Source organism: Metarhizium album (genome assembly GCF_000804445.1).
Source record: "Metarhizium album ARSEF 1941 chromosome Unknown scaffold_8, whole genome shotgun sequence".
In the NCBI taxonomy this organism is placed as follows: domain Eukaryota; kingdom Fungi; phylum Ascomycota; class Sordariomycetes; order Hypocreales; family Clavicipitaceae; genus Metarhizium; species Metarhizium album.
Window position 1 is genome coordinate 671637 of NW_024467582.1, and position 17602 is coordinate 689238.

The following is a 17602-nucleotide window of genomic DNA, read 5'->3' on the forward strand; positions in this document are numbered from 1 at the left end:
TCTGGTATCGTTGATATTGGCACCGAGGAGAGGGAAACGACGAAACGCGCAGTCTGAAACAGATCAACAGCGTCATGGTCCACGGATGATGAAGAGGTGAGCGGTGGCTGGATTCTGCGCAGGCATTTGTTTCCCCCAACCAGACAACCGACTGATGCCATCCGTGAAGGACGACCTGCCACCGCTTCTTGCTGGATCAGCCATGGAGCACGCTGCTAGTCACCACTTGCTAGTGCATGTACATCTATAATACGCGGTTGGCCGGATGAGATGGATGACATACTCGCCGCCGGGTAGGTCCGTCCCACGGAGATGGGTTGAACTTTGCACCGCCGAGGACGGAGTAGCAGCTACAAGTGGTCTGTTTGCAAGGAGCACTCACTACATTGTATCACCACGTACTACTCCGTACACTGACGCGGACTGTAATGTGAGTGGGACACGCGACAATTTCATTGTTAGTGGCACCGGAGGAAGATGACGGACATGGCGGCCAGGTTGGTAAATAACAACAAACCAACAATAGTGGCACGCCGGCGACAGATTCAAATACCGACAGACAGGCGGCGCAGAGACCAGTAACAGACCCGAGCCCTCGACTGAATCGAGACATCTGGGAGAAGGAATCTAGCTCCAGGGCAGGGCAGGGCAAGGGCAGGGCAGGGCCCCCAGGCTCAGTCAGGGCCCATCCATGTCCGAGTCGCCGACACGGAGCTAGATAAGGTACGGAGTGCGTACATACATGGACCTGGCTTGCCTCGGGACCAAAGACGGCGACAAGAGAAGAGAGAGGAAAAAGACGGTGATGGAAGAAGGATGGAAGGACCAAGCGGCACCAGCGAAGCAGCGGAGCGGAGGACAAACATGGGGCGCCAATGTTTTGCGCGTGCGCGCGTGGCCTCGCCACGAAAACAAATGGCGAGGTTCTGCTTCTGGATCTTCTGGAGCCGCCAAGGATGGATGGATGGATGGATGGAGCAGGGGCGCTTGGAGCCTGGCCACGGAGCAACCATGCAGGTTCCTCTGCTGCCCACTCCGCAGGTACTGTGTGTATTCATACTGTACATCGGTCCGGGTGCGTGCCGAGCGCGATATGACTGACTTGACGGCTTGCCTGGTCGCCCGCCGCGTCTGTCTTGCTCTTCCGACCCAGGCTCTGCGGCCGCGATGAATCATGACGGACGGCCTTGTACTCTGGGCGAGGTTGACAAAACGCTCTTCGCGTCACGAGACGAGACGCAGTGCGCGCGCGCTCCGGATTCAGCCAGTCACCAGCGCCGAGTCAACCACTGTCCTCCGGCGTCCGTCACCACCAATAACTGCTGGGAGGCATTTTCATCGACCCAGGCTTTCAGTCGCTGCTGGTGGTGGTGGTTTACTGAACTTGACTGAGCCGGTCTCCCGTGCTGACCGAGTAAGACTGTGCCTAGCTGCAAGTGGGCTAGGTACCTAGGTACCTGGCTTGCTCACTTGAGAAGTCGGTACCGAGCAAGTGCGTAGTACGGAGTACCGCCGCATCGCTCCGAGTCTGGTACGCAACTTGGTGTCTCGTCTTGCCAAGTACCACGACAAGAAGGCGCTAGACGCTTTATTACCTCCCCAACCGCCTGGAGCTTGCCCCAGACAGACGGACGGACTAACGGAGCAGTACAAGGGCACCTGGAGTGGGTAGCTACGGTGCGACCAAAACTCAATTCGTACGGCTGGTGCTCAGGCACGCATCCACGCACCACGACCCGTCGTCACACAATTGGCGAAGCCCACGCCCCCCATCATGATTCACTCTTCAGCCTTGGTCTGACCTGCCATGGCCCATGGCAGCTCTGCCAGCGGCCGTGGGCGGTCGCTCATGAAAACAGGCGCCATGCGCGCGCAAGGGTTCCGTCTGTGCAGACGCCGGCTTCATTCATACTCCTCGCCCTCTTGGTTGTCGACGGGTTCCTGACCTGGGTCGGCCGGCATGATTTTTTTTTCCCTCTCTCCCTGTGGAGCCGCGCCAAGCCACACGCCCCCTCCCCCATGGAGCAAGCGAGCCAGCGAGCAGCTAGGCCCAGGTTCCCGAGTCCACAGTCAAGTGCCTAGGTAAAGTACGTACTTGAGATAGCCGGACAACAACAAACACACACGGGAGGCGGGCGACGAGGCGACGAGGCGACAAGAGGGCCGCCGAAAACCCCGAACAGGCTTTTTGCGGCTTGCTTTGCTAGGCGCAGAACACAAGACTCAGACCCAAACTGGTCTGGTCTGGTCTGGTCTGGTCTGGTCTGGTCCGGTACGGAGGCGGCACTTTCGCGGTCCTTGGTGCTGCTGCTGCTTGCCCAGTGCTTGGTGCTCACTGCTTTCTCTCTGTGCTCTGCCCCAAGTGCCATGCATGCATGCATCCATCACTGTCTGTACTTGGCTCAATTGAAATAGTCCCTCCCACCCGTTTCTCACCAACGCCTTCTTTTCCCTTCCCCCCCTCCCTCCCTCTTTTCTCGACACCCACGAATGCGTTGCACCTAAGTGACCATTTCATCTCCTTCGTGTGGTGCGTCGACACTCACTCCTCTCTCGTCCCCTCTCCGCGCCTCCGGTTCCTCTCTCCTCTCTCTTGGGTCAATTTAATTATTTACTCCCAAGACGCCAAAGACTGGTGACCCGAACCCCTAGACACGGGGCCAATTCCAACGTCCAACAGACCAACAACGCCTAGCACAGGACCCTATAGTGTTTTTGATAGTCTAGTCTACCCAACCATCCGCCATGGCTGACGACAAGGCCGGCGCACCTGCGCTGGACACCAACATTGAGTCGGGCAACTTTGACGAGAAGGCCCAGCAGCACCGACAGCAGCCTCCTGCTGAGCACGTCGCCAGGAAGGTTGCTGCCGACGACGACGACGACGACGAGGACATTGATGCCCTGATCGAGGACCTCGAGTCGCAGGATGGCCACGAAGGCTTCGACGAAGAGGAGGAAGAGGGCACCCCCGGTGGCGGCCGTGTCGTTCCCGAGGAGATGCTTCAGACTGACAGCCGTGTCGGTCTGACTGAGTCCGAAGTTGTTGCCCGTCGCCGCAAGTATGGTCTCAACCAGATGAAGGAGGAAAAGGAGAATCTGATTCTCAAGTTCTTGTCCTACTTTGTTGGACCTATCCAGTTTGTCATGGAGGTGAGTGGCAACGCGCGACAACGCTTTTTTCTCAACCCCTCGTCGCTTTTTCTTCCCTGGGATTGGCTTGGCAATCAATGTTTCCATTCCCGGGTCTCTTTTGTTTTCCCCTTGATTTACGACTATGACGCCATTGCTTCTTGTTGTTTCTGCCTCGCAACGCCGCGACGGCCACACACTCCTGTTCCATCCCATCAGTCCTCGGCATTTTTCGTTGCGTTTTTTGCGTCTTCACATGACGGCCATTGGGGCCACTGCGCAAGCGAAAGACGCATGTTTTTCTGCCGCGGCCTTTTTCCCTTCTCGATGCCGCGAGACATTCCCCATGGCCATTGTTTTTGCCCACATTTTGCATTCTCCTCCGCGCGCATTTTTTTTTTGTACTGCTATGACTGGCGCAGATTACAAGCCCCACAGGAGCTCGGGTGGGCCGGTTGCAATTGGCCCACGACACTGGTTGGCTGCATGTGGGGGCGCCGGGTGGATGTGCGAAAGTGGATTTGGATGGTTTTTGAAGCCGAATCCATCCGACACATTCACACTCGTCCGCTTGCTTGCATTTGCACGCCTCTTTGCCCGTCCTTTCCGGCTTGCTCTTTTTTCCGACGGATGGTCCGCAGTCTGCCTGCTTGGCCTTTGCGTTGTTGGTTTGGCGCTGGCCCCACCCGTCCCGTCCTTTTCTGGACAGCCTTGTGCGTCCTGGCAACCGTTTTGCACGGCATCATGGTCATGGCATCATGGTCCTCGGGCTCCTGCGCCGCTCTCGTCCCATGCCCATCGTCTCACTGTCGCATTTGCGCCCTCATTTTGTCTTTATTCCGTGCGCTAACCAGGATCTCTGTTTTTTTGTCTCTAGGCTGCTGCTGTCTTGGCCGCCGGTCTCGAGGACTGGGTCGATTTCGGTGTCATTTGCGCTCTGCTGTTGCTGAACGCTGGTGTCGGATTCGTCCAGGAATATCAGGCCGGATCTATCGTCGACGAATTGAAAAAGACCCTTGCTCTGAAGGCCGTCGTTCTCCGTGACGGCACCCTCAAGGAGATTGAGGCCCCCGAGGTCGTCCCTGGCGATATCCTCCAGGTCGAGGAAGTGAGTTCAATAGCCAATCCGCGTGCGCTCCTGGCGGCCGCTTTGTTGTGTGCTTGTTCGGTCATCCTCGGCTCCACCCGGTTGCCCCCCGGCCCGACTGCCACCCAACACAAATCGCCATGGCGCGACTGCACACATGCCAGTCTGCGCAGCCCATCATCTATCTCGCATCTGGGCTTGTGCATCTCTGGTCAATTGGCCAAGGACACCTCAAAAAGACCCATTTTCGCGCTGGCATTTGGCATCTGGTGGGCGGTCCAGTTGGTGGCAACGGGTGGCCCGAGGATGCACGCATGCGGTGTGACGCGCAGACACGAATCCTCCTCGTGTAGCCAGTGACCACCTCGAGAGTCAAAATCAATTGTATACTAACCCGCCGTCTTTTGCAGGGTACCATTATTCCCGCCGATGGTCGCATTGTTACCGAGGATGCCTTCCTTCAGGTTGATCAGTCCGCCATCACTGGCGAGTCGCTGGCTGTCGACAAGCACAAGGGCGACAACTGCTATGCTTCCTCCGCCGTCAAGCGTGGCGAGGCCTTCATTGTCGTCACCGCCACCGGCGACAACACCTTTGTTGGCCGTGCCGCTGCTCTCGTCTCTCAGTCCGCCGGTGGTTCCGGTCACTTCACCGAGGTTCTCAACGGCATTGGTACCATTCTGCTGATTCTCGTCATCGTCACCCTTTTGGTCGTCTGGATCTCCTCCTTCTACCGATCCAACCCCATTGTCAAAATCCTTCGCTTCACCCTGGCCATCACCATCGTCGGTGTCCCTGTCGGTCTTCCTGCCGTCGTCACCACCACCATGGCTGTCGGTGCCGCCTACCTCGCCAAGAAGCAGGCCATTGTTCAGAAGTTGTCCGCCATTGAGTCTCTGGCTGGTGTCGAGATTCTGTGCTCCGACAAGACCGGTACTCTGACCAAGAACAAGCTGTCACTGTCCGAGCCCTACACCGTCCAGGGTGTCGATCCCGATGACCTGATGCTTACTGCCTGTTTGGCCGCCTCTCGCAAGAAGAAGGGTATCGACGCCATCGACAAGGCTTTCCTCAAGGCCCTCAAGTACTACCCTCGCGCCAAATCCGTCCTGTCCAAGTACAAGGTGATTGAATTCCACCCCTTCGATCCCGTCTCCAAGAAGGTCCAGGCTCTTGTCGAGTCTCCCCAGGGCGAGCGCATCACCTGCGTCAAGGGTGCTCCCCTCTTCGTCCTCAAGACTGTCGAGGAGGACCACCCCATCCCGGAGGCTGTTGACAAGGCTTACAAGAACTGTGTCGCCGAGTTCGCCACGCGTGGTTTCCGCTCCCTTGGTGTTGCCCGCAAGCGCGGCCAAGGTGCGTGGGAGATTCTCGGCATCATGCCTTGCTCTGATCCTCCCCGTCACGACACTGCCCGCACCATCAACGAGGCCAAGGTGCTCGGTCTGTCCATCAAGATGTTGACTGGTGATGCTGTCGGCATTGCCCGTGAGACGTCCCGCCAACTTGGTCTTGGTACCAACGTCTACAATGCTGAGCGTCTCGGTCTCGGCGGCGGCGGCGATATGCCCGGCTCCGAGGTTTACGATTTCGTCGAGGCTGCCGATGGGTTTGCGGAAGTCTTCCCCCAGCACAAGTACTCCGTTGTCGAGATTCTGCAGCAGCGTGGCTACCTCGTAGCCATGACTGGTGACGGTGTCAACGATGCTCCCTCTCTGAAGAAGGCCGATACCGGCATCGCCGTCGAGGGCGCCTCTGACGCCGCTCGTTCTGCGGCGGATATTGTCTTCCTTGCACCCGGTCTCGGTGCCATCATTGATGCCCTCAAGACTTCTCGCCAGATTTTCCACCGCATGTACGCTTACGTCGTCTACCGTATCGCTCTGTCCCTGCACATGGAGATCTTCCTCGGGCTCTGGATCGCCATCCTGAACCAGTCCCTCAACATCGAGCTCGTCGTCTTCATCGCCATTTTCGCCGATATTGCCACACTGGCCATCGCTTACGACAATGCTCCCTACTCGCAGACCCCCGTCAAGTGGAACCTGCCCAAGCTCTGGGGTATGTCCGTCCTTCTCGGTGTCGTCCTGGCCATTGGCACCTGGATTGCTCTCACCACCATGTTTGCTGGCACCGAGAACGGTGGTATCGTCCAGAACTTTGGTAAACTCGACGAGGTCCTGTTCCTCGAAATCTCTCTCACTGAAAATTGGCTCATCTTCATCACCCGCGCCAACGGCCCCTTCTGGTCTTCCCTCCCCTCGTGGCAACTCACGGGCGCCATCCTGGTTGTCGACATCCTCGCCACCTTCTTCTGTCTTTTTGGTTGGTTCGTTGGTGGCCAGACATCTATTGTCGCCGTTGTCCGTATTTGGATCTTCTCCTTTGGTATCTTTGCCATCATGGGTGGTCTTTACTATTTCATGCAGGGCAGCGCCGGCTTTGACAACCTCATGCACGGCAAATCACCCAAGAAGGACCAGAAGCAGCGATCGCTGGAAGACTTTGGTATGTTTACGGTTCCCCGCGGTGCTAGGCATCTTGTACTCCTGTCAAGGCCACTCGCTAACAGTTTTGCAGTCGTCTCCCTTCAGCGTGTGTCCACCCAGCACGAGAAGTCCTCGTAAATATAGAATGGCTCTACTGTTACATACCCGCACGGCCTTGAGCCTGCCCTTTCGCTTTCACTATGTTTTAAATTTGCATTGAACGAGTCTTGAACGTGAGCATCAACGCGGAGTGGGTGAGGAGGCAACTTTTCATTTTTCCCCTTAGAGATACCGTCTTCTAGACACCTAATGAATAAATTTACAAGAAATGACACGTTTCTGGAGCCAACGAGTGATGTCGGCCATGCGTACGTCGGACAATCTGCTGCAGAGGATGGCGTAGGACCAAGTTCGATGCTGGTTTTCTGCCGGCGGTGCATGCACGCACGACCAGCCCTCGCTTCATAGGGCTGGCTTGTTGCCGAAGAGGAGGCAGAACTTTTGCTAATTGGAACGGGCCAGAGTTAGTTCAAGCTCATGTCACGTGACCAAGACCTGTCGTCCATGTCCGAGGGGTCCTGGTGTTTTTTGTTTACCTAGACTGCCACCATGAAGGAGTGAATTTTTTTTTTTCCTCGTTTGTCTTTTTCTTCCTGTGCGGGTTATGTCTTTCCTCCTTTAATTTTTTTTTTCAGTAGAAAAAGAGTTCTAAAAAAAAAGCGAGACCTTTTTTTCTTCTTCTATCCCCCCCCCTTCGCCCCCTTTGGCTGATTACTGGCCTTGTGAGGCTGCAAGGTAAGATTCTGTTTCCCGGCGACTGTTACGAAAGGGGCGCAAAAAGTATTTGTTTTGACCAGAGCAGGCAGGCATCGGGCTGTCGCGAGCCATATATATGCCTTCATGTAGCGCGGCGGATTGGAGTAACTTGTCGGTTGGCATGTCGACATATTCTGCCGGATAATCCAGTCGAATGAGTGGACAGGTAAGGAGAGATTGAGCGAGCGTCATGGAAATACCGGGGTATTACTACGGTAGGGCGATTTTTCCTTTCCTCCTTCTTTTCGGCGTGGCTCCAGCGATGGGAGACACGGGGAGTACCCAAGTTGTGTGTCGGATGTCGGACGCAGAGGACGGCGTGCTGATCTGGTATACAGACGCCGCCAAGAAGAAGTACTTCAAGGTGGCGAGCGCATCGACGGCCTCGTCAACTTCGTACTCCTTTGAGGCCGTGAAGCGGCGCAAAATCGAGGACGTGTGTCGGCAGGAGGCTGGTCTCCGGGCTGAGCTGGTAAAGGGACACATCAAACGACATGGATTGCGCAAGGACATAGTCTCTGGGGGCTTGCTGAGCCGGGAAGTAGAGCGTGCTGGCGTGGCGGAGGACGGGCGAGGCCGGACGTTGGATGAAGATATTGGCGCCGCGGCGTGGGCGGGTGGCTTGCAGAGCAAAGGGCGCGTTCCGTTTATGCCGAGTTTCGGCTGGGGCAGGGAGGTGAATATGAGTTGCTTCTGGATTGGGGGTGCGGGAGTCGCGTATGCGAGTGAGTTTGCGTCTTGTTATCCTCGTTCTTGATCTCTTTCCCCCGCTTGCCCCCCCCTCTGTTTTATATATCAAGGGCTCGCTGACTTTTAATTCAAGCTTTGGACGAGGAGTCACTGCTGGGGACGTACATCTCTACGAATGACAATGACGTGTATGCCAGGAAGAAGCGGCTGCCTGACAGATATCACGGAGCGGAGGTTGGCTGACGTGCTGCGTAGATTGACGTTTGGGACGGATCCGGTGACGCGTGAAGTGCGCCGCGGCCCCCAGTTTCGAGCCGAGTTGATACGGTGTCCGCAGATGTCATCCATCAAGTACCATGAACCGACGCACAAGATGTTGCTGACGTCGCGGGAGCCGGACCACAGCTGTGGACTGTACTTGTTCTCGCCGCTTGTCTCGGAGGAGCCCGGGACGAGGGGCCAGTGGATGTTGGGAGAAGGTGAGTTCTTTTGCATCCACCTTGCTGTATTCGTTTCAACTTCACTTGCTTGGCCAAGTATGCATCACACATGGCGATACCGACCGACCGACCGACTGACCCGACCCCGACCTCAAATAGCCGACCACTACCAGCGCCTCACCATCCACCGCCGCATCCGCGACGAATGGGTCGTCCACCAGAGCACGCCGGCGCTCCCGTCGTCCAACCTCCTCTGCGTGATGGGCACCAACGTCGGGGTCGTGCTCGTCCACTCCAACGACTCCATGTCCTGGGCGGCGCCAGCCCAACCGGCCAAGGGCACGCAGCAGCCGCAGGAGATCTTCGACCAGGACTTCCAGCACTCCAACCACAACGTGCTCCTGGCGGGCGGGCGACAGCCACGCCTCTGGACGACGGACCTGCGCACCCCCGTGACGGAGTGGTCCTGCGCCCGCCAGCCCAGCTCCATAGCGCACTTGCGAAGCGTCAACGAGCATCACGTCCTGACGGCCGGGCTGCAGGACAAGATGGGCCTGTACGACATGCGGTTCCTCAAGAAGGGGCCCAACGGGACGACGCCGCTCCTCTCCTTCCCGGGGTACAAGAACGCCGCGCACTTGCACACGGGCTGGGACGTGAGCGCCGAGCTAGGCGTCGTGGCGGCGGCGCAGGACGACGGCACAGTCAAGCTGTTCTCGTTGAGGTCGGGCAGGGCGCTAGAGAGCAGGGCGCTGGCTGCCGTAGGCACAGATACTCCCGTCCGGGCCTTGACGTTTCGTGGCATGGCGAGCGACAGGCTCCCGAGTTTGTGGATCGGCCAGGGGCAAACGTTGAGGAAGTTTTCCTTTGGCGTGAGGGCCTTTGAGGACCAGGCTTGACCTCTGCCACGACAATCCTGGCTTCAAGTTCAGGTCACTTGCGTCTGTCGGATCAGGTATTTTTCACGTTTCCAGTGAAGGGCGTCGCGAGGCTGATTCCTCAATGCCTGGACGGCCATTGGCAAGTCCCACGCATACAATTTCAACATCTCTCTCCTCTTGTAATTCGCCGTACGGAAGCGGGGAATTCGGACATGGCAACGCCAAGCATCTGACGCGTCACAGACGCCCGGTTTGTTTTAGATGGTGGCGAGAGAAGCCTCGTCGCCGGCAGATGTGATGTTGTTGTGACTTTGCGTGGCTGGGCTGGTCTTTGCGCAGCGCCGACTCTGGTTAAGTCCGGCATGGAATCAAAGCCCGTCAACGATCAACGTCAAGTACGGAGTACGTAGAGCAGCTGCCGTGTTTCCAAGCGGACCAAGTTGGCCGTACCACGGTGTCGACGCAACAAAAACGGCAGCGGATGCAGCATGTAGTTAATTAATTAATGTGTTGATTCCAATTCCAGCTGATGGTTGCTTGCTGCTGGCGACTTCTCCGGCACGCACGCGGCACCACGATGCAAGTTGGAGATTTGGGGCCAGCAGAACACGTGAGACGCTCAACGCTTCTTGACTGAAGAAGAAAGGACAAGAAAAGAAAAAAAGAATGGACACCCCGTCACGTCTCGCCTCACCTTCACCGGACAAGGTGTCGCATGCTGGCTTGCGTGATCTGGGAATCGAACCCAGGGCTCCCCGACGTTGCTCGGATGGCAACGGAGAATTTTACCACTAAACCAATCACGCGGCTCGCTGCCGAATCAGCTGCTGTTGAGGACGGGCCACGGTAACGAGGTATAACAAGACTAGAGAGCAAGGGGAGCGAAGGGAAGGGAATGATGTGCATTGCACGGCGTGGCAGTGCGACGGCTACTTGATTCAACACAGCAGAATACGAAAACAAGTCGACGTTTGCTTCTCTCTTGCGGCTCGGCACCAACCAACCAGTCAGTCTGCACCACACGTGTGCGCCGTTCCACCACGGCCACGACATGCAAGATACACGATGCACGATACACGATACACGATACACGATACACGACACACGATACACGATGCGCGACGACGCCGCGAATCCCGCGCCCAGCGGCAGGGCCCGCCGTTCCCAGTCCACTGTCCCGGCCTCCTAGCAGTCCACCGAGGGGTCCAGCGGATACGTGCCCGTCAGTTCTGGAAACGCCCTCGCGAACCTCTCCCCGAGCCGCCAGTTGTCCGGGTTCCGGATGTGCCGCTCAAAGACGGGATTGATCACCACCTCGTCCGAGTCCGGGAGCATCAGGAGCGCGTCCGTCTCCTCGTACGGCCAGCTGACCCGCAGCGACGTGGTAAAGGGTATGAACCAGTTGTCCAGGTCGTACCGGCGCGGGTCCCACGCCCGCGCGAGTCGTTCTCTCATGGCCGGGAACGGCAGCAGGTCGACCCAGGCCGGGTGGGCGTGCTCCATCTGCGGCCGCCCGGGGACCATGCACTCGGGGATGCGCTCGAAGTTCTCGCGCGTCGGCGAGATCTGCCAGCGCATCAGGTGGAACATGACGTAGAGGGAGGCGACGCGCTCCGGCAGCCGCGATATCCCGGGGAACGTGGCGAGGATGTCGGTGAAGACGCGGGATAGGGGGTGGCTGTAGACGCTGTTGGACGGGTTGAGGAGGGACGAGACGGACGGGTACCGCGGGCCGATGACCTCTCGGATGGGCACGCCGTCGGCGATGCGCTGGCGGCGCTCGGTGAGGAAGTTGAGGAGCAGGGAGTCCAGCGGACACGACGGCTCGCTGTGCTTGAGTTGCTGCGCGTGGAAGGGGAGGCCGCTGCCGGGGGCGCTTGGCTCCGGGCTCCGTCGTCGTCGTCGTTGTTGTTGTTGTTGTTGTTGTGGTGGTGGTGGTGGTGCTCGAGCTTGGTGCGGCATCCCGGACGCGCTGCCCGCCCGTTGTTGGTGTCCCTCGGGTGCCGACGAGCCCGACGAGCCCGACGAGCCGAGCGGCTCCTGCCTGGAGGCGTCCGACGACGTCCAGGTGTGGTGGTGATGGCCCTCTTGCTCGTTCTGGCTGGCCGCCCAGTCGTGCTTCATGGGAACGTGGTGATACCGGGGCGAGTCTTGGGCGCCGTTGGCGCCGGCCTGGATCCGGCTCACGCGCTCCCCTGGTCGCAGGAGGAACTCCAGACCCAGCCGCTCCCGGCCCATGTCGAGCCCCTGGCTCAGCTGAAGCTTCTGGCTCTGCAGCTGCGTCATGTACGGCGGGCTCGTGTGGGCGTCCGACGACGACGCCGCCACGAGCTCATCGTTCAGGCCGGGCGACACATGCGGCGGTTGGCTTTGCAGGTGCGGCTGGGCGTGGTCCAAGGTCGCGGCGGGAGAGGCCGTTGCTGCAGGCGTGGCGGCGCCGTACTGATGGATGCCCGGGCTCGGCGCGGCCGTCGCCGGCTGGGAAAATGCACGAGTTGGCGAGACGTGCGTCGTGTCCCCTGACGTTGCTGGAGGAAGACACGGTCAGCTCAGCTCCCGGACGCAGGGTGACCTTGAGTGAGACCAAGAAGGAAATTGTTCCTCTCAGACATCGACCTACACGATCCGACAATTGGTCTCAGAACGCCGATGACACAGGCCAGCTGGCGCTTGATATCGGCATTCTCCTGCTCCACGGCCTCCTTGGCCCTGACGACAGCCTGGAGGTCCTGGTAAGGCTTCTGGTTCGTCAGTTCCCGTATACGCCTCTCCAGAGCCTCGATCTGGTTCTTGGTTCTTTCGCGAATGGCGCGCTGTGCCTCCCGGTCTGGGCGCCAGTCCTGTCCGTTAGCCACGCGTGTCCTCGGAAACTCGGGTTCGACGCCGACGGGCTCAAGCGCATCCGCCGTCCCGTCTGCCTGCCCGGGGTGAAGGGAAGGGAGAGTGTCACGACGCACCGTTTGCTCTCTTCTTGGCGAGCTGCTCGGGCGTCAGGTTGGCCACGCCGCGGCTTCCCGGTCCCTTCTTCTTCCTCTTCGCTCCCGCTCCCGATCCCGATCCCGCTCCGCCGTCGGCCCCGGCCTCGGCCTCGGCCCTCTCGTCACGCCTAGCCTCGCCGTCCGGGCCGCGCTTGATGCCGGCACCCTCAGCCCCGGTGCTGCCGGCGCCGGGCGTGGCAGCCGTGGCAGCCGTGCTGGGGGACCTGGCGTCCGGGCTGTCGGCCAGGTCGCTCGCCGCGGAGGCCATGCCGGAGCCCCCCCGTGCACGACGGACGCGCGGGATCGACGGGATCGATGGGATTGAGCGGCGTTCCGAGTGGGCCACGAGTCGGCGGCGACAAGCTGGCTAGCTCGTCCCCCGACGTCTGACGCGTGGTGACGGCGTCCACGGGAGCGCGCCAACGCCGCCGGGGCCCCGGGCTAATCGGGTTCAGACCAACCAAGGCAGACGGGCAAGCAGCGCGGCTGCGGCTCTGGAAACCTTGCAAGCGCTGCGCAAGGGCGACCCAGGAGAAAGGGCCCGGATCAAGGGTGGTCATGCTCCGTACCAAGGCACTGTACTCGGTACGTCGTCGCACGATACGCGCCGCGGTTGCATGGATGGGAATGGAGGAGTGAGGTCCAAGTGGGGAAGTTGCTCTTGGAATCTTGGGCGCGCACGACGCTTTTGAATCATGGCCAACGCCGCCTCGACGTCCATCCCGAGTCATGTGCGAGGTGCCAGCCAGTCATGTGGGCCCCGCCGTGCGGCGCTGCTCCTGCTCCTGCTCCTTCCTCCCTTGCATGTCAACGGCGCGGCAAGGCACGGCACGGCACGGCACTTCCTTCACTCACGCTCTCTCACAACACACACACGGCTGCTTAGTCCCAGTGTACCCTCGAGCTTTCAAATTACGACGACAACAGCAGCACCGCTGCCAAGTTACCCCGATTTCCAAGTCCCCTTCTAAACAACCCATCACACAGACGTACACCTCCCCGCCCCTTGCCCCAACATCCCAGCTACTCCGCCGATGCCCTCGCCAACGCCTCGTGCAAATGCGGTGGGAACCTGTACCTCAACTGGCTGGTATACGTCGTCAAATCGAGCGTCATCTGCTTCAGCTGCTCCACCATCATCCTCCTCGTGCCCTCATTGCCGCTAAACTGTCCATTGGTGAGCTCCTCCCTCTGTCGGACGCAGCATATGATGGTCCACATCAGCAAGTTGGGAACATTAATCGAAACAGGCTGTGATAGCCCCGAAAACTTGGACGCGTAGGCGCGAATCGTGCTCGCGTCGCCGGCTGCGTCGAGCGGCAGGATCTCGAGGCTTCGGATTTTCTGCGGCCCAGTCAGTGTTGGAAGCCCGGCTTGCAATTCATGTCATGCGAGCTGGTGCGGTTCGGGGAGGCGTTCAGACTTACGTCCAGGGCTTGCGCCCACTGACCGGCCTCCACCAGGTTTTTGATGTTGCTCATTTCCAGGAGCACCCGGCATGCCGTCTTGTTCTGGTCCTGGATCTTGCGGTAGAACATGACCTCACGCTCATACATGGCCATCATGGTCCTTGCCAGCTCGACCGGGTCGTCGATGGATGCCAGGCTGAGACTGCTGCCCGGCTGCTGGGAGTCTGCTTCCGCGCCGCCAGCTCTGGGCTTGATGGGCATCAGACGCATGGGGTCCTCTCCAATCTCCAGGGAGATGGCCTCGCTGAGCGCCCGGCTGACAATGGCCACAACCGTATCGTACTCCCCAGCCAGGTGGTACAGGAGGACCGAATCGGTGGTGCGTCCGCTCTCGTCCGCAAAACTGGCCGCCTGCAATGTCACCGTGTTGACAAAGTCCGTCCCCTCTGTGAGACCAATCAGAGGCCCGCGCTCTTCAATGATGCCACGGATGGCGCGGCCGTCGGGTCGGATGTCGCCAATGAGCTTGCTGAATTCACGAGTCTCGAGCACCAGTTCGCGCAGTGCCTCGTGGCACAGGTTGCTCTGCCGCTCGCCGGCCTCGCCGCCCAGATCCTTGTTGAGGCAGATGAGAGTGAGGTAATCCACGGCAGACACCACGTCCGCCGCCCGGAAGTCTCTCGTGTAGTACCCAATCATGCGACCAAAGTTGATCTGCGGCAGGTTCTTCACACTGCAGCTGCGCAAGTCGTTGGACGTGGATACGGGATCGCTTGGGCGCAGCAGTCCGTAGTACTCGAGTGCCAACGCAAAGTGAACGGCGTCCACATACGAAAACGGGTACAAGTATGCGATGGCATCCTCAAACATGCCGGCTAGAATTTGTAGATAAAAGAACATGCCAAAACTTCCGCTCGTGGTGTCCTCCGACGTCGACTTTGGAAAGTGTTTGAGTCCGATTTCTTTGATGCTCGACTGCAGCTCTGCCAGACCGTACGACTCGCCGGCCATCTCTGTCGTCTTGTCCACTTCTCTGGCGAGGTTGAACTGCAGCCAGATCCAGTCGTTGATGTCGGTGTTCAAGCCATCCAAGTTGCGGTTGCTCAGCTCGATCCGTCCAATGACCTTGTAGCAGGCCATGCGGAACGGATCGATGGAGTTCTCGGGGGCATTTCGCGATCGCTGGATATACTCGTTGGTACAGCGGTCCAACAGCTTCCGGTTCGTGATCCGCCGGTCCTCGCTAGCGGCGTAGTTGTTGAGATACGTCGCAAAGGTGCGGTCGATGCCCCTAAAGTGATTGCTGTTGTCGTTGACGTATTGAGCTGCCTCGTTCACGTGGCCACATCTCAAGAGGTAGAACACTACAGCCCAGACGAACTCTCCCTGGATCTGCTGAAGCTCCGTATTGTCGGGTACCAGGTCTTTTCTGGCAGAACGGAGACGAATGTATGCCTTGACTTTGCTGGTGATGTCGGGCAGACCGCCAAGCCTCGCTTCATGAGGATGCTTGGCAATCAGAGACTCAACCTCCCTCAAGAACTGCTTCTCAAGAAACGCCGTTGAGCCGTGGAGGATTCGCTTCCTCATCGTGACAGAGGCCGCAGAGTTGGGGTTCTCATCCAGGTACATGCCGGCAAACTGCCGCTCCCTGGCCGTCGCACGGTTGATTGTCGTTTCAGCCTCGGCATCTTCGCCTACAATCTCAATCGTAGCGCGGTAAGCCTCGACTAAATGCGACGCATGAGGCTCGTGAGACTTCTGTACCACCTCGCCCAGTTCGGTAAGAATAGGAAAAGGGTGCTTCCTGACTCGGGCAGCATTGAGCGTGCGAACCTTGTCCGCCAGCTTGGCCTGTCTCTCACGAAGGACTCGGTCTTCTATGGTGCCGCGTGACTTGAGAGGCCCCGATGCACCAGCGGGACGATCCACGTCGGAAAACTCTGGCTGATGAGTGCCAACTCGGCTGGGGGCGCCAATGACTGATCGCTGGAGCACGGAATTGCCCAGCGCACTGTTTCGGCCGGTTCGAGCACCAGGAGCCTGAGATTTTCTTCTAGAACGACCAAACCCGCCCTGGGACTCCCGAGCCGCAGCGGCCGAGTCCTCCCGCGGCTTGATGCCAAAATGCTGATAGATGCGCTTGCGTTGAGCGTCCCACTCCGTGGCCACGTTATCCTCAAGGAAGGTATCAAAATCGCGGATGGACCGTTCCAGGCCGTCGGAAATCATATCGAGCGTCGTCTTCGTCTGCAAGTTGGACAAGTACGTCTCGACGTCGATCTCACTGGGGGCGTATCCATGCGTGCGCTCAACTCGCGCGCTTGGAACATCAAGCAGGCCAAGGTCCTTGGCAGCCGCTCCAGGATCGACTCCCGAGGCGGCGAGCAGGTAATGAGCTTTACCGTCCAAAGGCCTCTCGTTCTGCTTGGACTGGAGCTTCCTCAGACGATGTCGCAAATCACCTAGGCCGAGCTCGAGGCTGGGGAGGTCCTCCATATTGGCCCTGGCGCCACCCTCTCTCTGTGTTTTGGCAAACAAGCTGTCAAAGTAGGCGCCCGCGGGCTGCTGCGGCTGGGCCGGCTGAGTCGAGGCACCCCAGAGACTACCGCCGAGGGAGCCAGCATTTTGCTGCGGCTGCTGTGCGGCATTCGCGTTCGTTGTCGAGCCAAACACAGAAGGCTGGGCTGAGCTCCCCATGAGAGTGCTTCCTCCAAGAAGGCTCGTCTGGGGTGCAGCAGAGGCACCACCGAAAAGAGACGATCCGGCCGTTCCCCCAAGCAGGGAAGGCTTTTGCTGCTGCTGCTGTTGCTGCTGGCCCAGAGGCTGCGAGCCAAACAGGCCACCTCCAGTGGTGCCCGTCGTTTGGCCTTGTGGTGCCTGTCCAAACAATCCGCCGCCCGTGGTCCCCGTCTGCTGCTGCCCGCCCCCCAGTATGCCTCCGGCAGCAGGGTTGTTCTGTTGCGCCGCGCCAAAGATTCCACCACCAGCCGCAGGCGTCGTGCTCTGCTGCGTCGACTGTCCGAAAAGCCCGCCGCCAGCAGGGTTATTCTGTTGAGCGGCACCAAAGACGCCTCCGCCACCCGGAGCCTGCTGTTGGTCCTGCGCGGGCTGCCCAAACGGCGAGTTGCTCGCACCAGCGGTCGACTGGCCGAAGAGAGACATGCCGGCGTGTGCGTGTCCGCCGCGGGCGAGACGAGAGAGGGCGAGGGCAGAACCCGAAACGAAAGCAACTCGAGAGAATCAGTCTACCAATCGACCGGGCCGCCGGGCAGTGGCTGGGAGTACCAGGCGTACGAGCCGCTCGTGGGCGCGCGAAAACCTGCGTCGGCAAGGTGATGCAACTGAATCACCACGCGCGGGCGTGTCTGCTTCGGAAATTTGGTGACGGACAAGGCTGAATGGAGATTTTGGTTTGTTTTTTTGCGAAAGGGAAGCTGCGAGCTTGGGCCAATGAGCGTGGGCGACGACGACGTCCGTGAGCAAAGCAGCCATTGGTCTGCGGATCCCGACAACTCCTCTGTCATCGGTTCCTTCATTTTTCATCTAGCGGCACGGTAACGTCGTAACGTACGCTTGCTCCGCAGTCCCACATCACTGCTCCGTTGCATTTAGTTGTACAGTTACTACAAGGCATAGAAGGAAGGGATGTTCCAGCACGGCCGAGGCATTAACCATCC

At 59.2% G+C, this 17602-nt stretch overlaps 4 protein-coding genes across 4 annotated transcripts; 2 read left to right on the forward strand and 2 right to left on the reverse strand.

Annotated features, from left to right (window-relative positions):
• Positions 1-2745: 2745 nt before the first annotated feature.
• On the forward strand, positions 2746-6846 carry MAM_03996 (Plasma membrane ATPase (Proton pump); the record flags this gene model as incomplete). The annotated part of the gene is made up of 4 exons (XM_040822795.1): positions 2746-3153; positions 4010-4240; positions 4630-6727; positions 6800-6846. 4 exons carry the CDS (start codon positions 2746-2748, stop codon positions 6844-6846), a joined length of 2784 nt encoding a protein of 927 aa, XP_040679301.1.
• Positions 6847-7822: 976 nt separating this feature from the next.
• Positions 7823-9553, forward strand: MAM_03997 (WD40/YVTN repeat-like-containing domain protein; the record flags this gene model as incomplete). Its single annotated transcript, XM_040822796.1, has 4 exons — positions 7823-8249; positions 8348-8402; positions 8470-8693; positions 8814-9553. The coding sequence occupies 4 exons, from the start codon at positions 7823-7825 to the stop codon at positions 9551-9553; spliced, it is 1446 nt and encodes a 481-aa protein (XP_040679302.1).
• Positions 9554-10720: 1167 nt separating this feature from the next.
• MAM_03998 (uncharacterized protein) lies at positions 10721-12781 on the reverse strand (the record flags this gene model as incomplete). The annotated part of the gene is made up of 3 exons (XM_040822797.1): positions 10721-12063; positions 12156-12362; positions 12493-12781. 3 exons carry the CDS (start codon positions 12779-12781, stop codon positions 10721-10723), a joined length of 1839 nt encoding a protein of 612 aa, XP_040679303.1.
• A 755-nt stretch (positions 12782-13536) lies between these two features.
• On the reverse strand, positions 13537-17087 carry MAM_03999 (nucleoporin-interacting protein NIC96; the record flags this gene model as incomplete). Its single annotated transcript, XM_040822798.1, has 2 exons — positions 13537-13857; positions 13941-17087. The coding sequence occupies 2 exons, from the start codon at positions 17085-17087 to the stop codon at positions 13537-13539; spliced, it is 3468 nt and encodes a 1155-aa protein (XP_040679304.1).
• Positions 17088-17602: the final 515 nt, after the last annotated feature.